Raw genomic sequence first — 22276 nt, 5'->3', positions numbered from 1 at the left:
GGCTATGGTGGTGGTACAAGTGCAAGGTGATGGCTGCCTAGACTGAGACAGTAGCAACGGAGCTGGTTAGGATGTATTTTAAAGTCTATTTGCAAGACTGGCTTATGTAGCAGACCTAAGAAAGAGGGAAAAAGAATAAAGGATGGCTCAGGTTTTTGCTTTGCGTAACCAATCGGATGCTGCGCATTTACTGAAATAGGAAAACAGTGGCAAGACTAGGTGTGGGAGGGAAATCAAGAGTTTGACTTTGGACATGTTGAGCATGAGAGTCCCACTAGATATCCAAGTAGAAAATGGAAGGAGGCAGCTAAATTCACTAGCCTTGGGGCTAAGTGAGATCATTTAGGGAGTGATTGTCGATAGGGGAATTTCCTAAGCACTGAGTGCTGGGTATCTCCTCCTTCAGAAGGAGGGGCGCAGAACCAGCAGCCAGCAAGGTGGAAGGAAAAGCAGGCCACAGTGGGAGTCCCTCGCCTCTCTCTGCTTGCCAAATTCTGCTTCATGCCTGAAGCTCCAGCTGCAAGAGCTCCTCCTCTGGGAAGCCCTCCCTGACTGGGTCAGGCAAAGTTAATTACTCCCTTCTCTGAGCGCTCCCAGCATCCTGTAGAGGCCCTCCTCCGGCACGTAGGATAAGCAGTTGTGATCCCCAGGTGGCAGTCTTCCCTGTAGCCTGCGCCCCCTCAGGGACCATGTCTTACCCATGACCACCGCCCCACAACTAGCTTGGGGCTTGTCTCAGTGCAAGCCCAGGGAATATTCCAAAGGAAGAAAAAAGCTTATGTATCAGAAGTGGTCAAGAAGGCTTTACAGAGAAGGAGGGATTTAAGCAGCACTTTGGTGGAAGCACTAAATTCCAAAAAACCGTGAGACTGGCGAGAGCACGCCAGGCCAAGACAGAGGAGGACACACGGGCAGGCTCAGGAAGGCACAAATTACGTCTAAGAGGAGCTGCTCTGGGTGGCAGGACAGATGAGGCAACTGCGGCGAAGGAAGGTTAACTTCCAAGCTCACCTGGACAGAGGAGCTGGTATTAGCTCAAACCCAGAGCATTGGAGAGCAAAACCCAAGCCCTTGCATGACCACAAGGCTGCTTCTTCATCTCCTTCCTAGGGGGCGGGCGTCTGGGGCTAAAGGGGAACAGGAGATCAAAAGAACAAAGAAGGAGAAGCAGCTTAGGCTTCAGGAAAGGTGTCTCCTCCAGACCTTTAAGGGAAACGATCACGAGCCAAGAGAAGAGTGAGACACAGAGCTAAAGGAAGATCGACACCCAGCCGCGGAACTGGGAAAGAATGTTCTTGAAAGCCGAGCTGGAAACCTTTTCTCTGTGTGTGTTTTTCTGCCACATGAATCATCTACCCCCACATGGACCTGACTGCCGAAGCCAGGGTCACACTGCTGCCCTCAAGAAGACTGCCATGAGGATGTGTCGCGGGGGGCTGGCTGCGCGATGGTGGGGGGTGGGGGGGGGGGCGGGCAGACCGCGATGACAGGGCCGCTGGGTTCCTAGGCAACAGATTACAGGAAGGCTGCCCACAGCCTGAGCCGTGCCAGCAGCCGCTCCGGGCCACCACAATTTCCCGAGTAGTTATTGTGGCTATGATTGGAAAGGGGTCACAATCACATGTTTAAGATAAATGTAATGTCGCTGGCTAGAGTTTATGTCCCGGAATGCGGCAATGTGGGCCCGGCCCAGGCGACAGGCAAAGGGGCATCACGACAAAGCAATCATTTCTCGTGCGTGCAAAGAACATTGTAGTTTGCAAAGCCCTTTATACTCTTTATCTCACATGCAATGGACAACAGCTCTGTGAGGAGGCTGAGGAAATAGGCACAGAGAAGTTGAGTGCCTTAGGTAAGGTCACACAGCAACTCCATAGCAGAACCACACCATTTCCCCCAATCTGTGGGCTTCCAAGTTACTTCAGGTATCTGAGACCCAAACTAACAAGTGTCTTATCAAGTGACTAGAATAAAGAAAGTAAGAGAGGACTCCAAGGTGGAAAGAAAACTAGTTATTTTCTTAATCACTTTGAATCTGACATGTATGGGAAACCCAATTTTGAACATCTAACACTTTACACCTTGTCGGAAGTTTTTCTCCCACAGTGCCTCAAGCTCCTCCTAGGAAGGCAGCTGGGGAAGCGGGTGTAGGTGATTGACAGAGAAAGAAACAGAGGCCCAGGGTAGTGAGGGAATTTGCCCAAGGTCACACAGCTGCAAAGGGGAAGAGTTCCTCCGTGGAGCATTGCTTCCAGTCCGGTGCTCGTCCCCTGACTCTGGGCCTGGAAGCAGTTAGTGTTGGTCTAGCAATGGAAAACAGACATGGGGCTGTGGTTCCATGTGCGAGATGTCGTCTGTCCAAACCTGTGGCTCCCTCCTTGTCCACCCTCCAAGTCCCAACAGCCCCAGCCCCCGGTTCCACCCCAGTGGCTGCTCCATGCAGCCTGTCCACAGCAAGACAAGCGGCAAACCACGGCCCCTGGCCCTCCCGCCGGCCCTTCACTGTGCCAGGGCTCTGTGGCTTGGCTGGTCGTGCTGGGCCCACATGACTGTCCTGGAATAGCTGTCACCGTCAGACACATGTGGCCTCACAGTCCCCCGGGATAACCCCTGGAGGCCTCCACGTTGCAACTGTCTCCTCTGCCCTAACCTTTTCATGGCTTGGGATCGGACCTGTTTTCTCCGGTCCTATCTCCAAGTTCTGCCCACTTACCCTTTCTGATGCCTTTAGCTCCCTACGTGATTGGCTGAGCTGGACATCCTACCTGGGAACCAGAGCCTGGGGTCCAAGTGCCTAAGGACGGATCTCTAGAGGACAACCATCCCTTCCTAGAATTGGCCACAGATTGATTTGCCCTTCAAAGGGTTCCACCGGCCGGCCCGGAAATCCTGCTGACTGGTGCCCAGGGGGAGCCACTCTTCTGGGAGCCTGCACCTCGGGACCAGCCTCCTCTTTGGCCATCAAATAAGCAGCCCCCCCATCAGAGATTCTGCTGCCCCCGCTCCACCTGCCTCTCTCCTCCCTTCTTGTTCCGTCTTGCTCTCCTGCCACATTCTTGGATGGAGGACGAGAAGCAACCCAAACAAATCGTGTGTTTTGGTGTCGGCATAAAAACAGGTGCAAACGAAACAGGACCCAGCAACCCACCTCAACATGTGGTGGAAAAGAATGTTGAGAAAGACTGTTTACTTCATAGCAGCATTTGTATAAAGCTGCAACCCAAGCAAAACAAAGCAAGATAATGTTAGGGAAACATTCGTGCATACGAAAGGTATTTTTTAAGGCAGGGCGATGATAAACATAAAATTCCAGACACTGTGACCCTGGGGGCAGCGGTGGATAGGGAAATGGGCTGGGGACAAGCCCAGTAGCTGGTGCGCAGTCTTGGGTCGGGAGGTCGCACTTGGGATGCCCATTTTGCTGTTCTGCTCCAAAGCTTACGGACAGGTTCCGTGTGTTCTTTTTATATATTCACCTGCCACAGAGTAATTTTAGAGATGAGTAGGAGAGGGTCCCAGAGGTCCTCCTTCTTCTCATCAGCTCTGATTATCTGGTGGCAGAGACCCGGCTGTCTACAGAGTGTCCGGACTCCAGCCTCACCCTGCTTCACGGCTCTGCTCTCACTCCCCCTTCCCTTCCGGCCACGCTCTGGCTTGGGCTACCACACTGTGGCCCCGGCCGCATCGCTCCCTCGAAGACCATCCTCGCCAGTCACGAAGCACAGTGGGCAATTTCAGTTCTGGTCTCGTGTGACAGCCCAGTGGCATTCGCACTGGTGATCCCTGCCTGCTCTTTCTGCAAGCTCGTCTTCCTTGGCGCTCGGCGTGCTTCCTCTGCTGATATCCCTTCGACATGTCAAGCCCCTTCTTGTTGGCCTCTGGTGCAGGCCCCTCCCCCAGGCCCCGCCAGCTATCTCTTGCCTAAACAGCCGTGCCCTCAGGAGTCTTCTGAGGCCCCGTCTCTTCTGCAGCCTCACATGGCTTTGGTCATTGTGTGAACGCTGATGAGTTCCCAGCCCAGCCCTGTCTCTCTCACTCCTGAACTCCAGGTCCAAATGTCCAACTGTCCACTCAAACTTTCCAACCGGATGTCACATGGGCTCTTCAAGGGCATGTTCAAGTCCAGCTCCTGACCTTCCCCACACAAGCCTTTCCTGTGGCTTCTGTTCATCCATCCAAATGCCTAAGCCACCTGTGAGTCAGTCTTGGTTCTCCCCTGTCCCTCACTGCCACGGCCTCATGACTCACTCCAGCCCCATCAGTCACCAGCCCAGCCCTTCCACCTGCTACATGGCTCTCAGATCTACTCTCTCCACCAGCACCAAGACCTTCCCAGTCCAAGTGAACACCAGCTCTTGCTTACAGGAGAGCAATCGGTTCCCTAGTCACCTCCCCGCTCCCAGTGCCCAATCCACTCCCGACCCTGCAGCTGGTTTGTTATTTGCGATGTGCACATCTAAGCCCACCATTCACCTGTCTACATCCCATGGGGCCCCCACCGCCCTCAGCCTTCCATAACCGGCCACAACCTACAGCTCCCACCTCCTCTTCCCTCATCTCCCTCCAAGCTCTGTCTCAAGCCCCACCCTCCAACCACACCGAACCTCTTTCAATTCTTCAAATTGCATGACTCCCCCATCCCCCTAGGGCTGCGAACATGCCCCCTCACTCAGAACACTGTCTCCCCAGCCCTATCCAGGATCTCTGACTTCGTCTAACTGCCTCTCCTTCTGCAGAGGCTTCCCAGCCCAGCCAGAAAATGCCAGACGGTCCCACAACGTCACAGTGACCAGTCCATTTCTTCCTCTACTCCAGCACTTGTGACATATTCATACGAGGCACTTTTAAAGGATTTGTCTCCCATATCAGTCAACTCCCTGCCTTGGCCGGGGGAGCCATGACTGACCATCTGCACAGCACCTGGGACAAGACCTGGCCCCCTACGAAGGTACAAAACGCTGGAAGGAAGGATGAATAAATAAATGGCAAGCACCGTGCTTATGTTATTTCATTTAATTCTTACAAGAATCCTCTCAGGGAGGTACTCTTTGTCTCATTTTACAGGTGAGCAAAGGGAAGTAACTTGCCTCAAATCACACGACTGGCAAATAAAAAGCTGGACCCAGGTTTAACAACAGAGGCCACACTGCAACTCCCCCCTCCCACACCCTCCCAATCCTGGACCCCCCTCTGGCCACCCCGCCCCCACCCCGCATCCCATAGGAAGCCAGGGGGCCCTCCACAGGTCCCGTGAAGTTTGGGGAACTCAGGCTGGGACTGGCAACGGTTACCTGGAAGCACGTGGGCCCCGGCCTCCCCGCGGGGATGTCCGACTGGTAGAAAACTTTGAGCTCTGGAGTCAGGGCAATGACAGTCTTAATCACCAGGGAGATGATGTCAGACCAGACCTTCTTGATGTCAACACCTTTGGAAGACAGCCTACAGAGAATGCTAGAGAAAGTCCTCTTGCTGCCCGTGCTCGTGCTGTCCGAATGGACGAAGTTGCCACTGTGGATGTTCAGGGAGTAGTTGGTCAGGTGCATGAAGGTGTGGTGCAGGTTTTTGGGGCTGGGCTCCTGGTATGGCTCGGTACAAAATCTAGAGAGTCCATCTTTGGCTATGTAAATCTCCAGAGGGTCTAAGGACTTGAGTAAGACATACAGACGGATGTCAAACTTGAGCTTGTCGATCAGAAGAGGTTTGCAGATGTACTCCTGGACCACCGCCGGCCGGCTCTGTAGGGTCCCTGCCAGGCGGATGTCACTGGGGTCTTTAATGAGGTAGATGCCATCGCCCTGACAGCCACTGTCAGGTTTCACGATGAACGTGGGCTTCCAGGAGGGGTCGCCATCTTTCACCATTCGAACCTGGTGGGGGAAAAAAGCACAGTTGGCATTACACTCTTTTCCTCTCCAGGCCCCCAAGACAGAGCAGGACCTCAGCTAATGTTTGGGGAAGGAGTGATAAAGTGAGCCCCATCCGTGGGAGTCTTCACGAAGCACCGGGGCGGGGGGCGGATAACAATGGGGCTAGGTATCGAGATCTGGACCTAAGATCTGTCCTCAGTCTTGTCCTCTAGGAAGGGGACCGGGAGTGTTGTAAGTCTGCAGTCACAGGACCTAGGTCCAAATTCCAGGTCTTTGTCAGTTGTGAGGTCTAATACCGGGCAAGCCATTTAACTAACGATGACGTGTTAATGGTGAGGAGGAGGAGGGGCGGAAGGAGAAGGATAATGGCCTAGCACCATTCTTTTAAAAAGACTTTATTTATTTATAAAGAGAGCATGATCGGAGCGGGGAGCAAGGCAAGGGGAGAGGGAGAAGCTGATTCCCCACGGAGCAGGGTGCCCGATGCGGGGCTCGAACCCAGCATCCTGAGATCATGACCTGAGCTTAACCGACTGAGCCACCCAGGCGCCCGGCTTTGCACCACGTAGGAGTGCCTGCGAAGCGCCAGGGACTCTATGAGGCACTGGACAGCAGTCACCTACTCTGACCCTCATAGAGAACATAATTCTCTTCTCACGGCGCAGGGAGCAGAGAGGGCAAAGCCGATGTTCGGAATGTGGGCACCAATCCCACTGCCCCAGGGCTCCACCCTGGCCCAGCTCTTCCCGCGTGACCTTGGGCAAGTTACTTAAGTTCCTGGTGACTTCCTCACCTACAGAACGGCAGTAAGATCGTTCTGAGCAGTAAGATTGTCAGTAAGATTCATGTGAGGATGAAATGAGATAAGGAATGCAAAGGTCCAAGCACTCAGAACCGGAGCCGGGAAAGGCAGCAGGAAGCCCAGCTCTTCCTGCTTCTTAAGGAGAAGTAACTTGTCTGCTAACTGAGAGGCGGAAGAGGGATTAGAATCTCCATCAGGGACTCTAAAGTGTCTGCACCTTCCTCTCTCCTACTGGGTTTCTGTTTCCTCCTCTTAAAATTGGGCATCTAGGAGCTCCTGGGTGGCTCAGTTCATTAAGGGTCTGCCTTCAGCTCAGGTCATGATCCTGGGGTCCTGGGATGGAGCCCTGCCCCAGGCTGCGTGCTCAGTGGGGAGTTCGCCTCTCCCTCTCGCTCTGCTCATACTCACTCTAGCTCTCAAATAAATAAATAAATAAATAAATCTTTTTTAAAAAAGGAAAATAACAATGGGGCCCAAACACCTACCCTTATGGGGTCACAGTAAAGAGGAGAGAAACTAAAATGTGCAAAGGGCCGAGCATAAGACCAAATGCGGAGCTAGCTCAGGGAAACATTCGTGTTACCGCGTGGATCTCCTATTTGGTTCCTCTAGCAGACCCCGCCCATCCTCCTTTGGTCCTTTGAGATGGTTCTGAAGCTAGTACTGCCATCCGTACTATCATACCATCGACGGTCTTCCCTGCTCCAGGTCAGCGGCACACGCACAGAATTATCCGGGGCACTTGACCCGTCCAGTCAGTCTGGATCCGCAGGTCTGCATAATTCACGCGCACCCAGTTTCCCCTGGACACTCTCAGGTCCGCCCTGCAGCCATGGAGAATGCACAGAGTTGGACATGGAGGGGGCGGGGGAGCTGGAGGAAGCTGGAGGCGGATGGGAAAGAGTGCAACTCATGGTGTGCAGGAGCTCCCGTTCTGGGCTCTTCTGGGCTCTGTAACTCTGAGCCATACCTGGGGCCTGAGGAGGGGGCATCCCCCCCACACTGGACTCACCCCGGCCCTCCACCTTTGCTGTGGGCGCTCAGCCCAGGACAGCTGCACTCTGGGTTTTACTTATCTCTCTGGCCAGCCTATATTTCTAAGTGAAGCTTTTGCCAATTCCTTGGGCACTATCGGTTACTCCGGGCTTGTAAAAGATCTTTAACAATGGAGAAACACTTAAAACCTTAATAATGGTCCACATCAATTGTTTCCCCTTGTCAGCAGGATTCGGGAATGGAAGTTCACAAGAGATCAATGCAAGCCTCCCAGGGCCTTCCACGGAGCCCTTCTTGTAACTACGACCTTGATGTGTATGTAGTTATTTAATATGCATCCAAAGCATTCCTATATTTGGCCCTTCACAGTAAATACAAGCATGTGGGAGGAATGGCAGTTATGGATCAAAAAGTGAAAAATGTCAAGTTTGCACTGATGGATAATTTTTCCCTCTGGAAAGCTTTTACTATGCTCAAGTCACTAACAGTTCAATATATTATGAGGAGCAATATTTTCTCCTTTGAATTCAGTGTATATGCCTTAAATAAATTAAACTACATGGTCAATAGTCTCTGTCATTCATTGCATTACCGAATATTTCTTCTGTTCTTTGCCAGGGTAGGACCATACAAATCATGATTATTAATACTAACAGAATCATTGAAATTTTAGAACCGGGAGGATCTTTAGAGATCAGTGCCACCCAGTCCTCCCATAATTCAAACTGGGAAGCTGAGGCTCTGAAAGGGGGCATGACTTGCCCTGGGTCCCCTCACTGGCTGGCGGGATGGTTCGTAGGAGAACTAAAGTCGTCTGACCTTACTGCGGGTTCTCTACACCCACTTACCTCTCCTAAGTTAAAGGTAAATGCCTCTTTTTCCTGAATATTAGGGAATTATTAGAATATTAGAATAATAGGGAAGATTCTCTCCCTATGGCAGAGAGTGTTGGGTGTCTGATCTCTGGCGGCACACTGAGGAATCTGGACCCTGAGCATGGCCTTCTCAGAGCTACAACCACAGATGCTGAGTTTGCTAGGGCCTCTCCCATTCCAGAAGCTTCTGCCCAGGTTCCTGGCTTATTATAATATAGGTACAATCTATGAGGAAGCCTCAGAGCTCTGAGTTCCCACAGCCACCAGATCCTTCAGTGGCTTCTATTTTTATAAGGGAAAGAGATTTTTCCAGAATTCATATTCACCTCTCCTCTGAGGTTTTACCCCAGAGTGACCCTTTCCTTCCCAGTTATTAAAGTTAAGAACAAATGCACTAGTTCTTGGCAAGACAACATGGACTAGAATAAAAATATAGTCTCTCTAACTAGGCCCCAGCCCCAGAAATTCTGATTTAATAGATCTAGGAGGAGACCTGGGCATGTGTACTTTGGAAAGAGCGTGAGGGATGATTCTGATGTTCACTCTGCTTGAGAACCACTGAACTAATGTGAATTGAATAAAAATGCAATCGGGGACCAACATATCGAATGAAGTTTTATGCACTGGTGTCAGACCGAATGGGAGAAAGACCTGCATGTACGCTACAGCTGCTGGTATCTCCAGTTTTACCCAAAGCTGCTGTTGGACGTGAAATCCATTATCTTGGAACTAGGCACGGATGGCTCAAAGAGATGCAAAGAGGATATGGTGGCCTGATTGCTTGGCAGGCATCGGGCCTATTGAAAAATGTGTCTTTTACTGCCCCCTAGTGGAGGTTGGAGAAATGTGACTGGAAAAGACCCCTTATTCAAAATTCCAACTCTAAGCAGTAACCTGCTCTACCAAGGTGGTCTTAAAGAAGCCCCGCTACAAAGAGCTCTCTCCGTAGACTGTTAAGGTAAAGTAAGGTCATAGTTCAGATGAACTCATCTCTACAAGGCCAGGGTTGGCCAAGGTCACATTCAGCGTTCATGCTCTCTGTTCTTGAAATATATTTCAAGTGTTCTCCCTACTACACAGATGGGACTATCTGCTAAAATTCTCTCTTAGTATGTATAAAACTTCTAAAATTATGGGCAGCATGAATATGAAATCCTGTAAATATATACCACAAAAACATCTGTGGCTTTTCTATTCTTCACTGTGCTTTTTTGTATTTTCCCAACTTCCCATTACGGGGAATAAAAAAAAAAAAAATGAGTAGCAAGGGTCGGCAGCAAGTGTCTCTAAATGTATATAAGGAATACTTCTTGGTGAGTGAATACGTGTTTGTCCACGTTCGTAGCAGCAGGACTCACAATAGCCAAAATGTGGGAGAAGTCTGAGTGTCCATCAACAGATGAGTGGTAAAAAAAAAATGTGCTATCCACATACAACAGAAGACTATTCTGCCATATTCAGACACCTGCCACAGTGGGTGAACCTGGAGGACATTATGCTAAGCGAAATAAGCTGTCACACAAAAGGACAAATGCTGAATGGTCGCACTTACATGAAGTACCCAGAGAAGTCAGAATTCTCAGAGACTGAAAGCAGAGCAGTTACGAGAGACTTAGGAGAGGGAGAAACAGAGAGCTGGCGTGTGAGAGGCACAGAGTGTCAGTCCGGGGAGATAGAAAAAGTTCTGGAGACGGTTGGTGGTGACGGTGGCACAGGAGAGTGAATGTGTTGGAGGCCACTCAACTGTCCACTTAAAAATGGTGTCGATGGGGGCGCCTGGGTGGCTCAGTGGTTAAGCTGCTGCCTTCGGCTTGGGTCATGATCCCGGGGTCCTGGGATCGAGCCCCGCATTGGGCTCTCTGCTCGGCGGGGAGCCTGCTTCCTCCTCTCTCTCTGCCTGCCTCTCTGCCTCTCTTGTGATCTCTGTCTGTCAAATAAGTAAATGAAATCTTTAAAAAAAAAAAAAAATGGTGTCGATGGCGAGTTTTACCTTGTGCGGATGTTACCACAATTTTTAAAAGTTTTTTAAAATGTTTAGTAGAATAAAGAAACTAAATATTGATGAGTTGGAAAGAAAACTGAAGTTAAAAATAAAACAAAAAACAAAAAACAGAAAATGTGGATTCTAGCCCTAGTTTAGTCGGATAATTTCTGACGGTGTAACCTTGGGTAAGTCACCTAAGCTCTCCTGGGCTTTGTTGTATTCAACTATAAAATAAAGAGGGCACACTAAGGTCCCTGGCTTCTGCCGACTCCCAGGGTCTAAACAATGATTTATCTTGACATCACCACAGTTGAAGGCTGTGTTACAAACACGCAAGTGACATTAATCAGCAGAGAGCTCCCGCCACCGTGATGAGAGCCTCGGGAGGGTCTACAAGAGTGGGAGATCTGGACTGGAGATTTATGATGCACTTGAGGAAGTTGGCTGGGCGTCTGGGGGAAGGGAGCTAAAATATTTTGAAAGAGAGATTCAGCAATGGGAATCCTAAGCCACAAACCAAGATTAGCCATGAGGGGCAGCTAAGAGGGCAGCTTCTGAGGAAATACGGTGTGTGCGATCCCAGGGAGGTCAAAGGCCGTTTGGAGCACTCCTCTGTCACTCAGGTAGATTTGCATCCAACCTCAGCAACCGAGAGACCCTCGGTGTTGAAGGCACGGGTAAAACGAAGCCTCTGGAAGACGAGCCCATGTCACAAAGCACATGCGTGCAGGGTCCGGCTCCTTCCAGCTTCGGTGGGCCAAGCCTTGCTCCCAGGGCAAATCCCTATGGCCGGCATTCCAGGTGATCTCTGAGTCAGCTGAGGAGGGAGCAGCTCTCAGTTAGGGTACCGAGGGCCAGACCAAAAGGGGCAGAGTGGGAGGCAGACAGGTGCTGCCAAGAGGAAGAACCGGGCAGGTTCTGCTGCAGCGGGGTTTATAAAAGTGGGAGAAATCACGCTCTGTCAGCGCAAGTACAAACGGTTCCAGTGGCTGAAGAACAGCGAGCAGTGAAGTGGGGGGTGCACTGGAAATCTCACCAGTGAGATCTGCCGGGGGCCAGCTAACAACAAGCTTCACACACAGCCCCTGGGCACTCGTAAGTGTATCATCTCATTTAATCCTCCACAACCCTATTTTACAGCTAAGGAAATGGGGGCCCAGAGATGTTAATTAACTTGCCAATGGTCACACAGCCACTAGGATGAGGATTTAAGCACAAACCGTCAGATTCCAGAGCCCCTGTCTGTAGTGAATGAGGGGACGGAAGCAGACCGTGTCTGGGCATGAGGTGGGGCCTGACAGGGAAGGGCCCTGAATATCATTCTAGGGAGTCTGGACCATGTCCTTAAGTGACAGGGCTTTAGAAGGAACAACTTAATTAGACATGTACTTAGAAATACCCCTCTGGCTGCCGCACAGAAAATGGCCTGGAGGGGCAGAGGCTGGGGGCAGAGAGAAAGAGCCTGAACTGAGGCTGGGGGCGGGGGGGGGGGGAGGCCGGCTGGAGAATATTTTGGAGGTAAAGTCAATGGAGCTGAATGATGAGGTGAGGGAGAGAGAGAGAGATCTCGGGGAGGGCAGGGGGCAACAGAGGGAGGGTGCGAGCCAGAGGGCACACAACTGGAGAGATTCTGTGGCCACTGGAAACTGCAGCCGGAGCTCCGGAGAGACATCTGAGGCCATTAGGCCCCAGCACAATGGCAGTGGCCTCCACGATGGGTCTGGTTCCGCAGGGACAGTAGTGACCGCCTGGGGACAAGAGGCTGGAGCAGCAGAGGAGGTCACGAAATGCCTTCTATTTGTACACGGTCTGCAGGCAGCTGGTCAATTTTCAATCGGTGATGCCAGGCCACCGTACCAGGCCACCGTACGGCTCGCACTCATGGGGAGCATGGTTTGGAAGAAAAGAGACCAGACCCAGGAAGATTCAGGGCTGTAAAGTCTTGAAGGCCTGGGCTGGACTGGGGCAGTAAGGCAGAGGTGGGCTCGGGGGCACCCAGGGACTGGAGGCAGGTGAAGGAGAGAGGGGGCTGCAGCAGCGAGGGGCACCGCTTACAGACGGGGGGTGGGGCAGGAAGGGGCACAGAGTGGGGCGGGAGGGGGAGGTGGGGAGCTCAGCCCATTGACTGACTATTCCCCGAGCCATGAAGCCAACATAAAACTCCCTCACATCCTTCCACAAGCCCCTTCCCGTTCATCGGAACCGGACTGCGGTGTCCAGTCTTTCATACCAAGGGCTCATTCTGACCCTCGCAGTCACTTTTGAAGTGTTAGCAAAAGTAGAGACTGCTGTCTGGCAGAGGTGAGACTCAAGGCTCTGATTTTAAACTCAGACGTGGAATAACTTGAACTGGAGGACGGGGATCCGAACTAGCTTCTCCGGCGGGTGGTTAGTGGGAGGACGGCGGGTTCCACGGCAGGAGCAGCATCTGCCCCTGCCTGGGCACACGTCTCACCACTCCCTCGCTTTTGAAGAGTTCCAGTGACGGAAACTTGAGTGGCAAATTAAAAAAGCAAATACAAAAACCTCCGTTCCTTTTATGACGGATGGGTATCCTGGGTTTATCTGAACAGTTTAGAAGAAATACCACGAGTGAGTCCCCAGGTGTGGTAGCCGGCCTCGCATGCACAAGTCCTGGGCATGGCTTCCAAGGCCCTCCTCCTTCGGCAGGCTAGCCCTCGCCTGCCACAGACTCAGGCCCCCCTCCTGCCTCCCCTCGGTCCCGCTTTCTCGCCCCTACACCTTGACAAGCTTCCCACCCTCTCTACCCAGCCCTGCCCCTCTTTGCCGGCAGAGCTCCTATTCCGCCTCCAAGGCCCCGCTCGGTGCGGTGCGCTCTGAGAATCACCTCTGAGAATCCTTCCCTGGCTTACAACCCTCCAGGCCGAAAGGCCACTCTGGTCCTCTGTGCTCCCAGGGCTGTGGCCGCTCACCTTTCCACAGCACATCTCCATCACATTATAATGGCTCACGCGTCCTTAACTTGATAGCGATCTTGCATTATAGGAACATACTTAGGTACTGTGCATTATGAAAGCTAAGAACATGGACATGACAGCCAACCACCTGCAGGGCTACGAAGCCCAGCACCACTGCCCCTGAGTAGCTAGGTAGCCCTCCACAGTTTTCATACCTCTGTGTCTCAGTTTGCTTACCTGAGAAATGGGAGCAATAGTAGTGCCTCTGCCGTAGGGCTGTTGTGAGGACTGCATCAGGTAAGGAATGTAAAGGGCTTGAGCAAACACACAGGGGCTATTATTGTTTATTTTTCTGTCTCTCCCACTCAAGGACGTGTTTTTTTTTTTTTTTAAAGATTTTATTTATTTATTTGACAGACAGAGACCACAAGTAGGCAGAGAGGCAGGCAGAAAGAGAGAGAGAGAGAGAGGAGGAAGCAGGCTCCCTGCAGAGCAGAGAGCCCGATGCAGGGCTCGATCCCAGGACCCTGGGATCATGACCCAGGACCCTGGGATCATGACCCGAGCCGAAGGCAGAGGCTTTAACCCACTGAGCCACCCAGGTGCCCTAAGGACGTGTTTGTTGAGGCTAAAGACCACGCCTTACTTTAGTCGCTATTCCCTGTTATGTAGCGGGGTGGATGCCCGCTAAATATTTTACAAAATTACCATTAAGAAGCTTGATTACTACAGCCTTTATAAACGGCGGGAACATTACTTAACAGATACGTAGCTGAGAGACTGCCAGATAAGGGGACTTCTCCTGTAGAAACAAAATTATTTTAGCAAGTAAGTTTCCTCTAAATGACCACTGGTGAAACACACATCCTGTGCTATGACCATTGTGGTCCTCGTCTACTGAAGCCTCACAGCAATCCTGCAGGGAAATAGAGGCTCCGAGAGGTGGAGTCCCAGGCCAAAGTCACACAGCAGAGTAGCAGTAAAGTGACTGGAAACCAAGCTGGTCAGATTCAGAAAGCCTGTGAACTTTCCATGACAACTGCCTTCTTTGGGAAAACTCAAAGCAGTTAACATGTGGGGCCTGTTGTTTAACAGGCAAAGTATGGAGGGAGACAGACATAGGAAGACAAAGTTATAGCCACGCAGGGCAGGACTCATCTTGCTCTGGCTGGGGCTAGCCGGTGTGAGAAGAGGGATTCCCAGCCACAGAGCCTGGTTGGGCCCAGGAAGGAGTTCATTCTCTCTCTCTCTCTCTCTCTCGCTCTCGCTCACACTCACACACACACACAGAAACTGGAGACTTGCTCAAGGCCATACAACTAGTGACCCGAAACACAACTCTGATTTCTAACCCAAAGTTCTTCTCACTATAATTGATTCAGTCATTTGAAGCGGTCTTTCAGAAAGAACCTGGAAATAAGTTCTCTCTCCTCGTTCTGAATAATAACATTCGTTTGGTCTTAGAATACGTTTGGATGCTTCTCAGAGTGATCGCCGTGTTCAGTCTCCAAGCCTCCATTCTAGGGAGACAGAGGAAGGGGAGCCCGGAGAGAACGGAGCCTGCAGCCGCCCCCGGGAAGGCGACCCCGGAGCAGCACCCCGGGCCCACGCTGCCTCGTGTGTTGAAGGCGCTCTCAGCGACACGCAAGGGGGACACAGCACCACAGCCTCCAGGCAGCCGGCGCGATGATCACAAAGACCGAGGGAAGCCTCTCCACGGAAGTCCCCAGTCCAGCCTGTTGTCAGTGTGATTTCATGGGTCCCACTCTCTGTGAGCAGCAACTTCATGTGGGCCATAATCAACCCATCATTAGTGAGCAATCCAAAAGCCCCTCTAGAACACACCTGGGACTATAAAACCTGCTTAACAGGAAGGAACCAGTCATGTGGCGAGACTGTCCATTTTCCTCCGGGGCCTTCCCGCCACGCCGGGAGACAGGACACGAGGACAGCCGGCCCACCAGTCAGGCCCCCCATCTCTCCCAGGTTCCCTGACCAGGCTCTGACCAGGCTTGCTGGGCCTGCGCACAGGAGGGCCCCGGGCGGCAGCTCCCCTTGACCCCGCCACCGGGTGCACGTATCCAAGAGTCTATTGGGAGCCGCAGAGCAGAGGGCGTGGGCTTTGGAGTCGGACAGACCTGGGTTCAAATCTCAACTTGGCCTCTCCTAAGCTGAGCCTTGGCCAAGTGACTTAGCCCATGTGTCTTCAGTATTCCCACCCAGAAGACAGGAACGACAGCGCCGAGTTCCTGTCGCTGCCGTGAGGATTCAACACGCTCTTGCATTTCTATTTAACGCAGGACTGTTTTTTTTTTAATAGTACTACTTTTGGTTTCATTTTACTTTATTATTATTCTGCTCTGGTCTCCTGATCATCCTCCAGATTCCACACGGCGGCTCCTCCCTGACCTACTTGGCTGGAATCTAACGCAGACTCCACCATCCTACGGCAAGCTCAGTCCCCAGGGACTGGCCTGTCTCCTGACCCTCAGCTGTTCCCTGCTCCCCTCCCCCAGCAGCCTCCCATTCACCCCAGCAGAGTCCAGCCCACAGCCTCAGGTCATTCCCTGGCCCCATAGGCCCCACTCTTCCACCTCCCTTGCCCACAGTCTCCTCCTGAGACCCCAGAAGGCATGTAGCTGATCCCACCTGGAATACAACACCTGATGCCTGAGAAAGTGCTCTTTCCAGCTAAACTCGTTTTTCAGGACTGAGAGGTTTCTGCTAATGAACAGGCTAAAGAATCTTCTGTTCACCTCCAAATGTCTTTGACCACATTTTAATCAATAGCACTTCTGATTACCAGCCCTAGCTTTTCCTTCTTCCCAACACCATGGTCCTGATATCGCTTGCATTCTTACCATACGGTACCCCTTGACCTTAAAACAACATTCTCGGTGTCATATTTTGCCACATTCAAATCATGTCCCTCTGGCTGTAGCAGCGCCCTCATCAGCAGTGGGGATCAGCACCAGGCACTGGGCTATGCATGTTATATGCAACCATGAGATGTAACCCTATGCGATGAGTAAGAACATTTCCAGTGTTCTACTTTGTAACTAGAGCTTTTCCCCATAGTCTCAGTCCTACAAAAAAGGGGGTGAGTTAACTTAATGCCAAGTCCTTGAAGGCCGGGAAAACAGCTCCCCGCCCTCCTCTGTCCCCCACGTAGCATGGAACCTTCAGGGAGTGGGATTCAGCAAACGCTAGTTGGAACCCAGCCTGGCCCATCTTCCTTTGTTCGATGTCCAGGATGACAAGGAGCATGACTTCCGATGTGAATCCTGCGTGACTCCAAGCACTCTCAGGACTTCAGTGACCGTACCCTGGATGTAGCCGGCTCCCCACTCTCTTATCTCCAGCACACACCTCTCTCTTGAGCTCTAGACCCATATAATGAGACATCTCCACTGGCATCAAAAATTCAGCTGGGCCAAGGGGCACCTGGGTGGCTCAGTGGGTTAAGCCTCTGCCTTCAGCTCAGGTCATGATCTCACGGCCCTGGGATCAAGCCCCACATCGGGCTCTCTGCTCGGCAGGGAGCTTGCTTCCTCCTCTCTCTCTGCCTGCTTCTCTGCCTACTTGTGATCTCTCTCTCAAATAAATAAATTAAATTAAATTAAAATGGCCAAAACTAAATCCATTGTCTCTTTCCTCCAATCTATTGCTCCTGTGTCCCCCGTACCAGTGAACAGTGCCCTCATCCACCCGTGTCCCTGGGCCAGAAGTCTGCGAGTCACCCTGGCGTGCACCTTCTTGCGCATGACCCGCCCTATCAGGTCACCAAATTCTGACCTTCCTACCTCCTAACACATCTGACTGTCCTCTGCTGCTCTCAGCGCTCCTCACCTCTATGGCTGTGAAGGCTTCCTCAGCAATAGTTTTGGGCAAAACACCTAAATTCTCTGCCTCAGTTGTTTCATGGATGTAATGAAATAATGTATCTATAAAAACAATCCCTTGCAAGGGATGTCTTGAGGACTGAACAAGTTAATATACGTGAAGCTCTTTTAAAAAGTAATGCTGGCAAGGAAACAGTCAACAGAACTAAGAGGGAACCTGCGGAACAGGAGAACATACCTAGTATCCAAGATCTATAAAGAACTTATCAAACTCAACACCCAAAGAACAAATAATCCAGCCAAGAAATGGGTAGAGGACATGTTCAGATGCTTTTCCAACGAAGACCTCCAGATGGCCAACAGACACATGAGAAAATGCTCCACATCCCTTCGCCTCAAGGAAATACAAATCAAAACCACAATGACACACCACCTCACACCGGTCAGAATGGCTAAAATGAACAAGTCAGGAAACAAAAAATATTGGTGAGGATGTGGAGAAAGGGGAACGCTCCAACACTGTTGGTGGGAATGCAAGCTGGTGCAGCCACCCTGGAAAATGGTAGAGAGGTTCTTCAGAAGTTAAAAATAAAGCTACCACATGGCCCAGCAATTGCACTACTAGGTGTTTGCCCCAAAGATACAGATGTACCGATCCCAAGGGGCAACTGCTCCCCAGTGTTCATAGCACCAATGTCTACAACAGTCAAACCATGGAAAGAGCTGAGATGTCCATCAACAGATAAATGGATAAAGATGTGGCATACACACACACACACACACACACACACACACACACACACAATGGACAACTACACAGCCATCAGAAAGGATGAACTCTTACCATTTATATCGACGTGGATGGACCTGGAGGGTAATATGGTTTCACTTATAGGGGAAAGAAGGGAAAACTGAATGGGAAGTCATCGGAGAGGGAGACAAATCATGAGAGACTCTATCATAGGAAACAAACTGAGGGTTGCTGGAGGGGAGGTGGGTGCGGGGATGGGGTGATTGGGTGATGGGCATTAGAAAGGACACACGATGTGATGAGCACTGGGTGTTACATGCTAATGATGAATCACTGACGTCTACATCTAAAACTAAGGATGTACTACATGTTGGCTAATCAAATTTAAATTTTTTTAAAAAGAATAAATTAAAAAATAAATTTTAGGGGCGCCTGAGTGGCTCAGTGGGTTAAAGCCTCTGTCTTCAGCTCAGGTCATGATCTCAGGGTCCTGGGATTGAGCCCCGAATCGGGCACTCTGCTCAGCAGGGAGCCTGCTTCCTCTGCCTACCTGTGATCTCTGTCTGTCAAATAAATAAATAAAATCTTTTTAAAAATAAATAAATAAATTTTAAAAGAATGATGCTGGGCATGTACTAAGTGCTAGATAAATGTTCACTATTATTATTTTGGGGGCAGACTTTCAGTTTATTGGCTATCACCTCTTAGTCAAATATATATTCTATATTTCTATGTTTTTTTTCAGTGAGATGCAATTGACATATAACATTCTATTAGTTCCAGATGTACATAACGATTCAATATACGTATATATGACAAAGTGATCGCCACAATAGGTCTGGTTAACATCCATCACCGCACATAGTTACACAATTTTTAAGATAAATGAGTTGAGATGAAGACTTTTAAGATTTACTCTCTTAGCAACTTTTAAATACACAAGACAGTATTATTAACTACAGCAATCACGCTATACATCACATCCCTGTGACTTATTTATTTTATAACTGGAAGTTTGTACCTTTTGACCCACCCCCCTTTGCCAATTTTGCCTAAATTTTTTTTTTTTTTTGCTTTGTTCTTTAATATGCTTTGTGTATGTGTGTAATGTCATTTTTAATAACATTACAAATAAGGGATCTGAGGTCCAGAGAAGTCACAGATGACCTGCGAATCACAGTTAGGACGAGGTGGGTCAAATGTCAGGAGGGCAGGAATAGGAGAGTGGGGATGAGGTAGGGAAGCCTGAGATGACCCTGGGGACCAGGGCCATGAACCTGGGTCTGCCTGGCTCAAAGTCACTGGGCAGGCAGGACCGCAGCGCAGTGTTTGGGCTCCTGGGTGAGAGCTCTGATCGCTACCGCAACAGCAATGGATCTAAATCGACCAACCAAGAAGCCAATCCCCTCTGAGAGCCTGGCCTGGCAGCCAAGTGCCCTTCTGGGAACTCTGTCAGTCATTAGCCTGATCATTTACACCAGGAGAGTGAGAACAGGATCTCCTGCAAGCCTCCGGATTTCAACTGCTGGTTTAAATTTCAAGGAGCATGAAGGTGTTGACATGTAGGAATTACTTTTACGTGCCTTTGATCACCGTGAAGCTCTGTGGTGTTCCAAATGAGTGTGCTGGTTGGAAGCCAAGCTGGGCTGAGTCTACAAGGGAACTCCTACCGTGCCACTGAAGGCCAGCTTTATAAGCCACTTCTCCTTGAATAAACACTATCTGTTTCTCCCCCACCTCCCTTTAGTTCAATGGTAGCAAGTGGCCATTGGACAAGACCTTTGCCTACTCTCAAAGGCTTCACAGGCACTGTCGGCCCAGCATCCCCTTCCTGACCTCCGTGGTCAGGTATAAGGAAACTTCCCTGCTTCTTTAATAAATCAGAGAGGGGTACCGGAGGCCACTCTCTGCGTGGGAACAGGTTCCCCTGACTGCCCCCTACCAATCCACCTGCCCTTTGGGGATATCTCTCTAGTCACTGTCTCCATCACAGTGGACTTAGGACAGGAGGGCAGTTGATCCTTGTTAATGCCCGGAACCAGGCCTGGGCTCCAACTCTGTCCTTACTTGTCCACAGCCGAGATGGGACCAAGCTCTAAAGACCGTTATTAATGACTCAAGGAGAGCAGGAGGGAAATAAACAGAGGGAGGAGAATGCAACGAGCCGTAATTCTGTTTACGGAATTGTTGATTCTCATCTCAGTGCCACGCAGCTCTGCAGTGTGTCCTCGTTTGGCGGCAGGCAGCACTCCCCCATACCTGGGGACACACCTACGTTCCCTGGAGGCTCAGCGAAGAAATCCCCTAACACTGACACTGGGAAGTTCACCCTCTCTAGGGAAGACCTCACCTATGACCCGTAAAGACAGGCTGGTTATGCGACAACCACAACAGGACAGCATTCAGGATATCAGGACAGAATCCCATAAACTGAGAGGCCACAGAGAGAGATGTACAAGACATGGTAGGGCACTTGTTAACATCACAGCCTCAGTATCTTCATCCATCAAATGGGGATTATAACAAATCTCTCTGGTCCAGCATTTTCCACACTTGCATGACCACAGAACACTTTTTAAATGTACTATACTTGGAGAACACTAGCAGGAGCTCACATATATTCAGATTAATAAGGTGGGCTGATTATAATTTCAATATAGAAGACAGTGCTATGGTTATCTTTGTCCATGGGGACACTAGTCAATATACATTTTAACATTAAACATACAACAGTTCATCTGAGAGACAGGTTACTATTTTGTCTTTCCCTTGAATTCTAATAGGCGCGATCTCCTCATTGGTGTTTTGTCCATACAATTTTTCAGGTATCACCGGGTTATCTACCAAAGGGTAGAGTCCAAGAGAAGCAGAGATAAATCTCGGTGCATTTACTCTGATAAATCATTTTATTCTGAGCTGTAAGGCCTTCCCAAATATCTGGAAGTTTCTTCAAACGTGTCCCACTGGGGTAACAAAAAGAGCAAGAGGAAGACATAACCATGCACCGAGTCCCGCGGTGCTGGGCGCTTTGGAACGCTCTTATTTAACACTGTATGGAGTGCTCGTCTGCCAGCAGTTTTACGGAGGGTGTAACAGAGCTCAGAGCAGGAAGCAAAGAATAACGCAAGGCCACACGTGCAGCCGTGGACAGAGTCAGTGCAAGCGTGGCGGGTTCCAGAGCCCAGCCTCTTTCGTCTACACTGCTTTGGAAAAGGAAGTAGGGGTATTTCACATCAGCCTTGTGTCCAGTACCTGTGTAGTAACGGCCTTCCAGCTACACTGAAAGCTTCATAAGGACAAGAACTCCGGCTTGTTCATCAACCAATCTCAATGTCAAGTACAATGTCAAAGCCAGCAGCTCAGAAAGCTCAGGACACAGGGATACGACTCGGAGATTCCCAAGTTGCCTGCTGTCTTTGCGTCTACAGGGAACATACATGTTCCGTGGGACCAACAGTGCCAAACCGTACCCAGTGGGGAATGGGGAAGAGAAGAGGAGATCCCGTAGAAAGGTCTCAACCCAGGAATACTTTAGAAATTTACAACAGTCCTTGGCGGCATGAACTGCCTCAGAAAATATTAAATTGTTCATTTCTAAAAATGATCAAGTGCAGGCTGGAGGCTGGGCACCTGTCCGGGTGTGGAGGGGATTCATCCAGAAGAGAGTGGCCGGATGTTCTCTCGGGTCGTTCCAGTCTTCGGTACTTCTTTAGCTCTAAGCCTAATTAGTATCTCTGACTAACAGTGTGACTTGGCCAAGTCTGCTTCCTCTCTGGGCCTCAGTTTCCTCATCTGTACAGTGGAGGTCTTTGTCTGCTTCGGGCTCCCAGGGATCTTTCCATACGTTCTTTGGAGAACAAGGGTCATGACAAGACTGCCTGCAGGACGGCACTGTGCTGTGACAGGTCACAGCCCTCCTACCCAGTGTGGACACCCTCCCTGCGTGCAAGCTCGGGCCACCCTAGGCAGTGACCTGAGGTTGCTTCCCTACCCGGGCAGAGAGACAGACAGGCTCATCCTCATTTCGAAAGTAAAATGTGAGTCCGGGAAACCTATAATGTTAGACATTAATTCTGAAAAGTGTTAACAATTAAACACCTCCAAGCCATAAAACAGCATTTGTGTTTCTTAAGGAAGAGAGATGGAACTGCTCTGTCCCACAGAGAAGGATCAGCCGTTCTCGAGGGGCTGGTGCTGCCACCTAGGGAGGGTTTTGGAAATTTCACTAGGGAGTATTTTTG

General features: G+C 50.4%; 1 protein-coding gene across 4 annotated transcripts in view; it reads right to left on the bottom strand.

Annotated features, from left to right (window-relative positions):
- The window catches only part of TTLL11 (tubulin tyrosine ligase like 11), a 230943-nt gene that overhangs the window by 133259 nt on the left and 75408 nt on the right, over nucleotides 1-22276 (bottom strand). For 3 of the 4 annotated variants that reach the window (XM_059410878.1, XM_059410877.1, XM_059410881.1), the window contains one exon: nucleotides 5292-5867. In XM_059410878.1, coding sequence (XP_059266861.1) covers nucleotides 5292-5867 — 576 coding nt within the window. Of the gene's footprint in view, nucleotides 1-5291; nucleotides 5868-7353; nucleotides 7490-22276 lie in introns of those variants that run through there. The other variant, XM_059410879.1, reaches the window with a different exon arrangement.

Source organism: Mustela nigripes, chromosome 9 (genome assembly GCF_022355385.1).
Source record: "Mustela nigripes isolate SB6536 chromosome 9, MUSNIG.SB6536, whole genome shotgun sequence".
Classification (NCBI taxonomy): Eukaryota; Metazoa; Chordata; class Mammalia; order Carnivora; family Mustelidae; genus Mustela; species Mustela nigripes.
The sequence above is the reverse complement of the archived record's forward strand: the minus strand, read 5'-3'. Positions and strand labels throughout refer to the sequence as shown.